This window comes from Vidua macroura, chromosome 3 (genome assembly GCF_024509145.1).
Source record: "Vidua macroura isolate BioBank_ID:100142 chromosome 3, ASM2450914v1, whole genome shotgun sequence".
In the NCBI taxonomy this organism is placed as follows: domain Eukaryota; kingdom Metazoa; phylum Chordata; class Aves; order Passeriformes; family Viduidae; genus Vidua; species Vidua macroura.
The window spans coordinates 33,526,283-33,539,125 of NC_071573.1; the positions used below are offsets into that span (position 1 = coordinate 33,526,283).

Genomic DNA, 12,843 nt, shown 5'->3' on the forward strand with positions numbered 1-12,843 from the left:
TGTGCATGCTCTTCTTTTCTCCTAATAGATGTCCTTACTGTCTGCCATGCCAGAATCCATCAGGTCAGGCTGGCTCCTTTCAGAGCAGAGCAGTTAAGGACTGGTGATCAGGAGAAGCCCTGCTCAGGTCCCTGCTTCTGGAATTATTTAATAATCATCAAGAGCATTTATTTTTATTGCTGTACTGCAAGGCCAACAATGACTATCTGTGCAAACAAAATCACAGATTTACATAAGTCTAAATATAGATTATAGGCATTTCAGAGATGCTTATTTTAAGATATTATTTGTTTTTAATGGTATGAAATAGAATTAGGGAGAAACACTACAGACTCAAATGTATATTAAAACAGTTCTCCAACTCTTAATTGGTAATCATTCTACAAATAAATGAATTTACGGGAAAATATATTCAAACCCTATTGCTGTAATATACTTCATTACAACACTTAATGCATGTTGCACTTCAAACTACTGGCATGGCACACAGGCAGTAAAGGGAAACCCTTCCTACATCCCACCAACATTTAGTGACAACACAGAGAGCCAAGACCTTACTTCCTGTCCTCCAAAATCCTGCAGTTCAGAAAAAGGTTGACAAAATATGTCCCAAAGACAGGAATATTTCAGATTACATGTAAAGTGATGAATGAGGTGTAGAGTTGAATTTATGCTGAAGTTTATGTTTTGATAAAAATCTATTTTAAAAAGCATTTATGCTCTACTACAATTTTTCCCAAGCTCCTCTGCCCCCTGATGTTTTTCGTTTTTCAGTACAAGTTCCATAGCAACATCCAGGATTCATGGCTGTGGCACTGCTCAAACATCTCTGGAGCAGAGCCTTTGCAAACGATTGCTAAACTCAGGGATCTGAGTCAGCTCGGAAAAGTCTGATGCTGGGCTCATTTTTTATATCCTGAAAATAGTGGCAGGGGACTGGGAGGAGGGCAAAGGGAAGGAGAGCTGAAGCTGTAACAGCAGAAAGGAATGAAAGAAACAAACTACTTAAGGTTTAACGATACATAATCAGCATATTTTGCAAGTAGATGAGATTGAAAGCTTTATTACTATCTTACAGATTTGGAGGCTATATCTGAACAGTTTGGGGATTCCAACATTTCCAGTAACTGAAAGGATACTCCATGGACTTTCTCCCCTGCCAGTAATTACTCATACAGAAAAGTGGTTATCAAGAATACACAAAACACATTTGAAGCAACCTTAATGCAGCTGGAAATAAAAACAGCTAGCATCTGCAAAAAGTGGAAGAGTGGAGAATCCAAAAAAAGACAGAGAATCTCCTGTACAATAGGACTCTTGATTTGGGATTAGTCTATTCAGCCTGTAGATGCTGCTCTTTTTCTAATAAAACACAGCAGGAAACATCATCTCCTAACGGAAACTAAAGCAGTTAAAAAAAAGAAAAAGAGAGTATGGAAAAAGTATGTTTAGGTTCCTCTCTACTCAAGACTGCTTGAAGCAATTATCTGCCTTACTAATAAACTGAGCTGAGAAATGGGTAAGCTGTGTAAAGCATGTGGTAATAACATGTGAAACAAATAGATGCCAATACTGCTCCTCTGCTTACAGGAATTAATTTCAACTTCAGCATTAAATATGCTACCAATCCAATCAACATCACTTGCAAATTCTTGGATCATCGGCTGACTAGAATTAGGAGTAATTAATGAACTTGTACTTTACCTCAGGCTCACCTATTGTCTGTCTTAAGTCTTTAAAAACAACCATAAAGCTCAGTACTCAAAACACTCAAATCAATAAAGGACGTTTCAAAACACACACTAGAGAGATGCTGACCCAGTCTAGACCAGCAGATACACCTTGTTACTCACACACCTAGTCCAAAGCACATTAGCACATCTAAAGCACATCTAAGTCAAAGCACATTATCTACTAGAAAAACCTTTCTTAAAAATATCTCCAAGAGGAAATAAACATTAGATTAAAATCAAAGAGCAGGAACATTTTCATAATTCTGAAGAAAATAATTCTAGTTTTTCCTGAAAAATCATTTTTCCTGAACTCATCGGTGGCCAAACTTCATTTTTACATATGCAATCTGATGAGCTAGCATCGTTCCAGGCCTCCAGTTGAAGCAATTAAAGAAGTCCACACTTGCCAAACATTACCACATCGTTACCACAGATACTGTGTATTCTGAGTCAAGGGAAAACAGTGGAAACCTCTAATACCACTGTGGGGTAACTGCTGGCAAATGATAACTTTTTAGTACAGTTACCACTACAACTATTAATAACCTGTGAGGAGGTAAATGGAAAATGATCCACTGCATGGTGTATCTGCTTGTCACAAGCCATGACTCACACGCAAGAGACTGCAAGGGAATTACTGCAGTAGGTGGATGCTGAGAGGCTTGAGAATGTAAAACCTGAAATATTTCCGATGAATACCACAGATGTGTGGTGACTCAAACACGTCACCCTGCAAACACTAAAGGGGCAGCGATTCTTACACCATAAACCCTCCAATGAAAGGCCATGATCCCTTCTCAATAGCAGTGGGGGGTGGAAAGAGGAAAGGACAGAGGCTGACAAAAAGAGTGGTTCGGAAAAAGCAAATCCTTCCCAGGAGGAATGAAACAATGGACTGTTTTCCACAGAGGTGTGGCAAGCAGCGTAGAATGTTGCTCCAGTAAGACATGAAAGAAGAGAAACAGAAACTTCAACATGTACCAAAGGCTAGAAAATATCTAACAGAAAGCTGATGCTCATTCTGAGAAGTACATCACAGCCAATGTACGCAGATGTTTTCAAGACATGGTAATCATCAGCGGTTAACATGATTCTGGAAAAAGTCGAGCTGCCCTTTCCCATGTTCCAGATTACAGAGACAACTGTCAGCATTTGCAATAAAGCACAACAGCCTGCATCCGATTTTCTGCTTTGCTGAATTTCACAGACCTGCCCAGTGATAAAAGCGTGCTTTTGAACCAGGTCCCTGCTTTTTTTTTTTTTTATATAACTAATGTTATGAATTTTTTACTGACACACAAATGGCATAAAAAGTATGCAAGCTTCAATTTACATACTGATATTTCTGTATCAAAGACTATGCTATTCAATGCACAGGATCCAATTCTCATAAAAGCAGATCAATTACAGCAGTCAGTGAAGCTCTAATACTGCATTTTCAGCTAAAAACTTACTCAAAGCTCTTTCACAATAGCTCAGTAATTTCAGAGTACCAGTCTACTTAGTAACATGACTCTAAGAGGAACACATGCATAGAGGAAAAAGAAATAATGAAGAAAGAATTTCCTTGCATTAAGGAATGGTGGTTTAGAGCTGCTGTTTAATCTCTGCAAATCTGATGGACATAACGGGTGAAATTAGTTGATCGAGGACCCAAAACTAAGGTTCATGTGGACACTTATGTTTTTCCTATTTCAAAAACAGACTGGTTTTAGTTTACACAACTGAGCAACCAGCACAAACAGGCAAGAGCTGCTCTGAGAGATGACAGTGCCGGTCAGTGTGCAAGCTCTGGCCTCGCCAAAATCCACAGAAATTTTGGCAGTGGCCCAACATATAATTCTAGGAGTCAGAAATGTGTTCAGTCACAAAGAGGGAAGCTAAATTTCATTGAAACAACAAATCTAACATTTTCTGTCATTCGATGTGAGGTCTTTCTGTGTCCTGTGCTTTTGTTACACTCAAGACAAATTATGCATAAACCTGGAAACTGCTGCAGTCCTGCTACATAGTTCTGTTTGAGTACCTCTGCAGGTAATTCAGCAGACACTTCTGTGATTGAGACCCACATGCCTCACCCAATATATATGTGAAGAGGAAAGAAACTATGTAATCAAAATAAAAAGCAGTTTATTTAATATGTACATTTATTCATTCATATACCTCACTTACCACAGCCTGAACATTTCAGTTGATGAGTAGACCTGATTTTCACACTCGCATCAATTTTCTCTTTAGGAAACGTAACACACTTAGAAATTGGTATTACTTTGATTTATGCTTGAAAGAACGAATGGCACCTGTCTTGTAAGCTGTAGGTGCTTTGGACATAAGTGTCATCAAAATCAGAAGACAAGCCCTTGGCAGTCTGCTGGTAGCATTTCTCACTGACGTTTCATCAACTCATTCAAGCAACCTCCTGCCTCTCTTTCAAAGTCGGAAAAAGAAAGTAAGAAAACTTAAGTAAAAGTAAGAAAAAAAGTAAGAAAAGTAAGTAAGTAAAAGTAAGAAAAAAACTCTAAGAGCTCATAAATTCTGGCTACTTCAAGCTGAAGGGTTTCACTAATAAATATTCTTGGTGCACAGCAAGGATGTCCAGGCATTGCTCACAAAGACCTGCTGCCTAACCCTGGCTACTTCACACCTCAGCAAAGGGGAGCCAAACCATGTGTCAGCTTTCAGGAACTGTTAATCATCATCTCCTGTTGAATGCCTTCTACACTGATCTGCAAATCACAACCTGTCTCCCTACATCATTAGCTCAAAAATGCCATGTAAGCAAATTGTACCAGAACCCAATTAAATGCCATGAAGAGTTCAGTACATATATATGCATATCTGCATACTCTAACTGCCAGAAAATCTGAATCTACATTACTACTGAATCTACATAATAGTCACTAAGCATCCCAGGATTAAAGCATTTACAGTTCTATATAGAGATAACCTGGACTGAACACCTAAAGAAAACTTTCCTGCCTAGCAATGAATCTGCTTGAATACCTGCATGTAATTACTGAAGCCACTGTAAACCCCAGGCATGAACACTAGAAGATACAGATTAGTTTCAACTGTGTGTATAAACACTAATTTTAGGGCAAAACTATCAATTCTGAACCAATCGTGGAAAAAGGATGAGAATCACAGTTTCTTTTCATCAGTAAGGATGTGCAATGAAGGCAAGCATGTTAAATTTGTATCTTTGTTTATTTTGTGATACTGCAGTTGGCAGATGTTATCTGCAGTATTTTTTCAGTTGGCTAATTATGAACCAGAAATAAATTCAAAGCTGAAATATTATAATAAGACAACTAATTCTGACTAGTCATTATACTGTACAACCAGTAAAATATAAACCCCATAATGGGAACATCCAGTCCAATGTATCCAGCTATTAAAGACTGTTGATGGCTGAAGAGGAAGGGTCAAAAAGGGGTCATTTTAAATTTAATGTTGGCAGAAACGATTGTCTACAAAAGCATGAATAATCTTCTAATGATGCTTTAAAGTGTTAGCTCTGTCTTAACACTTACTGTTTATTTAGTCCTGAGAAAATGCTTAAAAGCCATGAAGCAATTTTAAGAAAACATTCGTAAACAGCTATTTTCTCTTGACAGACTATTTGGCTACAATTACAGATATTATGCCAAGATAATACATGTAATTCAATGAATTCAGACAATATTGAATCAAATCAAACCAGTATTATTTTCCATCTCTTTGAAACTGAGCATTCAAGTCAGCTGAACTTTCAATGTCATTTGTCACTTCAGAAAAAACTTTATAAAATACAAACAGGTCTGAAAACTTAGATGTCATTTCTGAGTAACCTCCTGACCTCCTATAGAAAGATCTCACAAACTGGATCTTCAAGAACATTATATAAACCACAAATGTTTTCAATTAACATTGTTAATGGCATAATTTTATAAAAGTCTTATTTAAGTTCTTTTGCGTTTCAGCCATTTTCAAAGTCCCACATTTTGTAAAAGCAGATTAGTTACCTTAACTCAAGTTCTGCCAAAAATTACTTCATACATAGCATCTACTCAAGATTTCAGGCTTAAAAAAAAAGGATTAAATATGATTTTAGGAGATGGTTTAAGAGATGGATGAACTAAAAAAAGTAATGATCAATCCTCATTTTGGAGCCTGGAGTTCACTTTCTGTTGCTCATTCATATGTTCTTACACTGTCTTTCAAAGAAATCCCGCAAAAATCTCTAGTAGTTTTTTACCAGGTGCTGATTGAAATCAGGATTCCTTACAGCTCAGACAAGACAAATTATTCACTTGATCAAGTGAACAGAATTAGAAAGAAGCAGATCACCTATTTTATTTCTCTTAGCTTTCCATCAATAGTCAACCAACCAGGTATCTCTTGCTTGAAAAGTAGCAAGAGCTGAAAGCCTTATTCTTTTGAGTATATACATAATTAATAATACATCTAAAGCATGTTCTGTGTTTACTCTTGGGTGATTCTATGGTTTATATGAATGAGAAAACAATAATGTGATCATTTAAAAATAAAACTATATTTTTACTGTTTTGGCACCTGAGCATAATGAAAGTAAAAACCAGTCAGCTTCTATGTGGGTTTCTGTTTAGAAGAGACATCTTAGGGGGGAAGAGCTACCACTTAGATGAACCAAAATGGGGAAAGAAAAGGTATGACTCAAAAGCCAAGGAAATATGCTACCTAAACAACTTTTCTTGTTTTCTGGTGGACATCATATAGATATTTTTTTCTTTTCCCATAATCTCAGCAGTGACTTAGAAAACATCACAGCAACATCTTTGGGCCAAAGAGACCAAATAGTTGAAATAATGACCCTATAAGAAAGAGAAGCCAGCCAGAGGAGTTTGAGTGCTTTTTGCCACCTATGGAAAGCAAAGAACAGATAACTGCTCAGTTTATGCTGGCAGGGTGCAGACAGTGCTTCCTCCAGGAATAAACTCCTTTGCACAGATACAGGCAAAATTTTATTGAAGGTTATTTTTACCTGATTCTTCATTTCCTATTCAGAAGGGTCACTAATAGTAATTTTTATATAATAACAGGTAATTCTTTCATGCTACAGCTTGTGATGCATATTAATCGGGCTTCTTGCCAAATTAAATTACTTTCTTGAGCATTTGAAAAGCAGTTAAACTTCTAACGACATTCTTCCCCTCTTTTCATCAACCTATTTTTGGAGCAAAATAATGTACTCAGGCCTGAAGAAAAGACACTTGAGCCTCAGGAATGGAAAACAGCCACGAGCCAAAATGTATTCACAGGAGAGCTACAGGGCAGTAAGGTTGTCATCTATGCACAAAAATACTTTCAAAGACGTAAACATGATGTTAAAATCTCCACCACTCCCTCCTGCATGTTGAAGTCACACACACTGCTCTGTGCCTGCAGGTATCAGCAGTAAAAAAAGAAAATAAATCTGTTTTTATGATTATTACTATGACTGTTGCATTAAGACAATTCAGAAATGGAGACTCAGGTTAACACTATATCCCTTGACAGTCCTGGTTTTTATTTACTACTGCTAGTATGAGAAATTAGGATTGTAAGAAAGCATTCTATCAGTTTAAGTTATAACTCAAACCAGAGATGCACAATAACACCAAGTACCAACTGCATCTGAATATCAGCCTTGATATCTATATTGTACAGACGAAAAGATAGACATAGATATAGATTTGCACATCTATATGATATAATGAAGTATTTTAAAGTCCAGCAACTACAGCTGGGTTGTATATATATACACATATAAAAAATACCCCAAAACTTCTCAACACAAATGGTCCCCATTTCGCACACTTGGAAGCAGCTGTAAACCAATTCTTAAATTAACAAGTAATAACTAAGTACTTTAAAATGCTACTTGAACTACCTTCTCACGCACAATTTACTACATAATAGTATACAGTTATAATATATATAGCTTATGATGCCTATCAAAGTATCCAATATCTAGAAATTCAACACAAAAGGGACGTTAATACTTCACACAATATTTGCCTGCCTTAAATAAAAAGGAGGCATAAAACCACTTCAAAGGCTGGACCGTTATTGTTTTTTCCCCAGCTTTCTACTGCATAAAATCAGTTAATCAGTCTCAAATATTTTCCTTTTTATAACCCAACCGCCTCATTTGCAAAGATTGCTCATAGAGCAATGAAAGAGAAAAACATTTTTATAAAATTAGAAAATTACTGTATACCACAAAGCTTGCTCCTGCAGCAAATACAGAAATTTTTTAAAGCTATTAATATTTCAAGTGGAAAACATTTCTTTAACTGAAAATTTATTCCAGGTTTGAAATACTGTTATGCACTAGGTTAACTTAATGCTGTGAAGTTTTAAGTTAAGCAAGCTTTTGAAACTGTGTATGTGGCAAATTTTTTTATTACAGCAAACTGAGTAATAAACATTCAAGAGAGATGAAAATCTAAGGTCTCCAACTCTGAATGTGCAATACTAATAGGGTCAAATAGAGAAATGGGATTGTCCAGCTGGACAAAATTCCAAAGTGCTTGCAGTGATTTAAGGCTATCTGCTTAGAAGGAAGCAGGTAAAATGCAAGCCAGGTCTGCTTCGAAAATCCAAGCAAAGATTCCAGCTAGCAAAAAAACCTACCAGAAGGCCCCTATTCTTTTTAATAATCTCTAACTTCTTCTTCTGGCACTCAAAATAACCAGCATGTGTTAAAGATCTAGAATTGCTTTTCCCTGAAGAATCAGCCTATAAAAAAGTCACTTCATATCTACTGTACATGTTTATTTTCTTCAACCATATATCCTGCAAATATTCACTCATCTGTACCTGAATCCCTGGCACATCTGCACATCTGTACCATTTAAAGGTTACATCCTGATGGCCTCAAACCTCCTCAATGTGCCCATTCCCAAAACAACTCCCAGACATCTCAGTGTAACAATCACATCTTCATACTCTGTTCTCCTGATAATAGGGACTCAAGCCTAACCCCTAGATTAATACTGGGATGGAAAACCACTTCTGGGTAAAAAGCAAGTATCACACATTCTCTTGCCCACCACCCTGCCAAGCAGCACAACTTGTATTTCAACACAGCTTCTCTGAGTCACCATCATCCAAAACACCTGGCAGCACTGGGCAGCTGACTTGCTGCATTTCCATGCTGCTGTGCATTCCCCTTCTCCATTTAACATAACAATTCATTTACTCAGCTCTCAGAATTAAACCCAGAAGCCTTTTCAAAGAGGGCACTGACATACGTGCCTGTGTGCTCAGTGTCAACCACCCACTTGGGGCTGAGGACGGTACAGGTTGAATTTCCTTGGGATTTTTTCCACTAGTTTTCTGATGTAAGACTGCTAAACAAGCTAAAATATTTAAAACAAAACAACACAAAAGTTGCTTTCATTCCCTGCATAACTCCTGATATCAGTGTCTGTTATCAAGTCTCTCAAATCTCTCCATGTTACAATCATTTCAAAGGAAAAACAAGGACAGAGCAGGATTACCTTCCCTTAGACGCTCAACCACAAAGGTGAATCCGGTTGTTCGCGGGTGTAAGACGTACTCGTATTTTTTAAGTCCGTTCTTCTCAGCAAATTCATTACTGCGGGCTTTGGTATTGTCTGAGGAGAGAAGGAGAAGCAGCACTTTGTGTTACTGTGCAAGCAGACAATGGATTAAATGGAATGATTACACGACAGGAATGGTACAACAGCAGCTCACACAGTATGGGGATGTGGAGGCAGACACAAGTGTGCTTTCAGTTGGCCATACCATGGTATGAGGAAGAGCCATGTGGATTGCAAGAAAAGCCTTTTTACCCTCTGATTTCATTTTAGCAAATCATCATCAAATCTTTCATACTTTATCAAAAGCAATCTGGAATTTATGAATTAATAGTCTGTTAATAGTTCTCTGTACACTTCAATACCCAATCTACAATAAAATGTATTAATTGGCTCCATTGTGTTTTGGGGGTTTTTCAACTCAAAAAACCTACAAAATGTAGGTTTGATATTATGAACAGAAATATCCCGAAGTCAGTGTTTAACCACATTAAACTTTTTTTCAGAAAGAAAATATTAAAAAGAGGAAAGCAGTTAACCTACTAGCTTAAAACGGTATTTTATATCTTCATTCTGAACTCGCCACGTTTTATTCATCAACCTGTGCTGCACATAGCTCCCCATTTTAACTTTTTGACCAAGCACCTCAGTGCCCCAACACATACCTGCCACTGTACACACAGTACACGCAAGGCAGCTGGAAAGTACCGTGGCTAAACCCCATGACAAACGTGTTTCAAACCTCTGGTAATCAAAACCTCTCATGAGAAAACAAAGGCTTTCCAAGGATGGTTGCTGAGAGAGACTACTAAGCAAGGAAGACAAGGCCACCAAAGCAAAACTCCTGACAGGTGGAGAGGAGGCAATTTGTTCTCCTGTGATGTGCAGGAGGCTCTTCCAAGCAATCTCAGTCAACAGCCAAATGGACTTTGCTGGCTACACTAGGTTCTTTACTGTGGGTCCTGCTATGCCTCCCCTGGGGCTAAAAGGCAATGGACATAAGCAGTGTTCCCTTGGCAACATGGCAAAAATCAATTTGAGCAAATAACTTATTTAATAACTCATATTTATGAAGTTTTACAGGTGCTTAAAAGACAAAATCCCAGCAACAGATGTATGGAACAAAATCACTGCTTAAGCAATCTATTTTTTTTTAAAGCAAAAAAAATATCTTTTTTAAGGGTCCACAGTTAAGCTTAACAAAGATGGGAGATAAAGTAATGGAAAATATATTGCTTTTTAATCATTCAACAGAAGTGACACTTAGAGATAAATCCTTCCTTTTACAACCATAATTTTTCCTGTAAAAGTACAATAGCACAAGTGAACAAATCAACAGCAGTGAGAGATTTCCTTTTTGCTGTAATGCAGCATGCCCCTATCTTTCTTTTTTCCCTAAATTATATGACCTCTTTATTTCTCAAAAATGTTGATGCCCCTCTAAAGGTTTGTCTACCAATTAATAAATGCTATAACATATTATCATACTAAGTATCTTTTCCCTGTGACCTACTGTTTCCATGCCTGAGAGTGCTGCTTTTCATGTGTGCAAGCCTTAAGATTCACTGCACAGATTTCCTGACCATGTGATTTGGAGGAAAGGAAAGCTGTTGCACAGTAGCCAAGCAAGTGATTCAGCAAAGAGGATCCAAGATTTAATTCTTGCCAAATTGCCAAAACATACAAATAATTGAAAAATATTACAACTTCAAAAAGTATTCTAAAATTACGGAATGTGTGAAATACTAAAATTACACTTGGCTACGTAACTATAATTTATCTTCCCGTGGACATATACATTATGTATTTAACCACATGGTCAGAATATCTGTTTTTGTCTGCTCAACTACTACTCCATTCAATAGTGTAAATGACTATTCTGAATCAGCAAAGGGGGCTTGCCTTGCAGACTCCCACTGCAATGGCAAAACTTGCTAAGTGAGCCAGAACAGCTGAAGAGGCAACAGTAATCTGGTAATTATTAAATGCTCCTCCAAAAAAAAACAGATTCTACCTCTTAGGTGCACCAGTATTAGCTCAAGAACTAAAACTATTTTCTAAGAAATGACACTGATGACCAAGTGTGTTCCTATAAAAAATATCCAAACCAAGAGTTCCTTTCCAGATTCTGGGATGATTCAAGTAAAATGTTTTAAATTAATTTATCACAAAAGTTCTTCGGGTAATGTATTGTTGTTTCCAAAGGACAGAAGTATCATCTTCTTCATTTTCAGCATATCCAACTTTGGGTTTCACTTCAGAAAATTTGCAATTTGCAAATCAAGTCAATCAGAGCTTTGAGACACAAGTGCCATACACATCTACATAAAGTTAAGCAGTGTAAAAAAAAATTCTAAGTTTTAAGCACCTCAAAGTGCACACAGTTAATAAGCACTCAGAAGAACTATCTCAGTGTGTCTGCTCACTAGCACTTTGCTTCACAGGGAGCATGAAAATGCTCCTTGGTGTTTGCAAAACACGCCTAACTTGCACCAAAGATAAGCAAGGAGTGAAAGGGCACTTATGTTCTCTGAGTAAAACTTAATTGATGCTGCAAGAAAAATCTGGGACTTCCAGTGCCCATCGCCTTGAAGTAATCATCTTTAAACTTCCTCTAGGTCCACCTCCCTGTACTTGGAAAGAACTCACTGTAAACATCTGCAAAACATCTTCCAAATTTCCCTTTACTACACTGCCTTTCTGACATGTGTGAACAGCTGGACATCAGCACACTGGCCAACACTATTCAGCTATTTCCTGACATTTGTATGCCTGTCTTGCCTCTGGACTCTAAGTTTTATATAACAGAGACTGCTCCCCTCCCATTTTGCATGACCCTAGTGTAACGGGATTTTACAACTAGAATAATGCTCCTGGCTAATACAATGATCATTGTCATCTGGAAAAATCATCTCCCTCTCCCCTTCCTAACAACTACAAAGCCTATATAACAGCTCTTTGTGCATTAAACATTATTTATTACAGCAAGTCAGGAAGGTCAATGTGCTTTGATGATATACTGAAAGCGAGGGGAGGATAAGACTCCACACTACAAAAAAAGTAGGAATGATGCCCTTCCTCCCCTTCCCATAATCTTGGCATTGGAAAAAAAACCCAGTTTCTTACTCTTTCATTACGTATGACTAAATGCTCTGACTGCCATCTCATCCAATGTAAGGACCTTGGTGCCCACTGCTGTTTGAGATCCTTTTGCCAGACACCGGTGCCCAAACTTTTGGGGGGAGATTCAGAGCAAACTCTGCTGCTCAGAACCAGAGCCAACAAAAGGCAGAACATGCAATGCTCCCCATTCTATGAAACCTAGAGGTTAGAAAACCAATCCAGGAAATTAGAAACTCATTTTTACATCCTCAGCAACTTGAGGGAATTCACACAACCAACATCTCTTTAAAATCCCATAATCAATAGACCAGGCTACACTGTCAGTGCAGCAAAACTTATGCAGATGTCTTATTGTTCCATAGGCAAGTTTATAACAGTCTTAGGTGGAATAATTAAAACAAAAAAAAGATGAAAGATGCCTA

The 12,843-nt window shown here is 37.5% G+C and overlaps 1 protein-coding gene across 9 annotated transcripts in view; it reads right to left on the bottom strand.

Annotated features, from left to right (window-relative positions):
• The window catches only part of LCLAT1 (lysocardiolipin acyltransferase 1), a 112,052-nt gene that overhangs the window by 41,607 nt on the left and 57,602 nt on the right, over positions 1 to 12,843 (bottom strand). For all 9 annotated transcript variants that reach the window (XM_053972962.1, XM_053972958.1, XM_053972963.1 and 6 more), the window contains one exon: positions 9,239 to 9,355. In XM_053972962.1, coding sequence (XP_053828937.1) covers positions 9,239 to 9,355 — 117 coding nt within the window. The remainder of the gene's footprint in view (positions 1 to 9,238; positions 9,356 to 12,843) is intronic.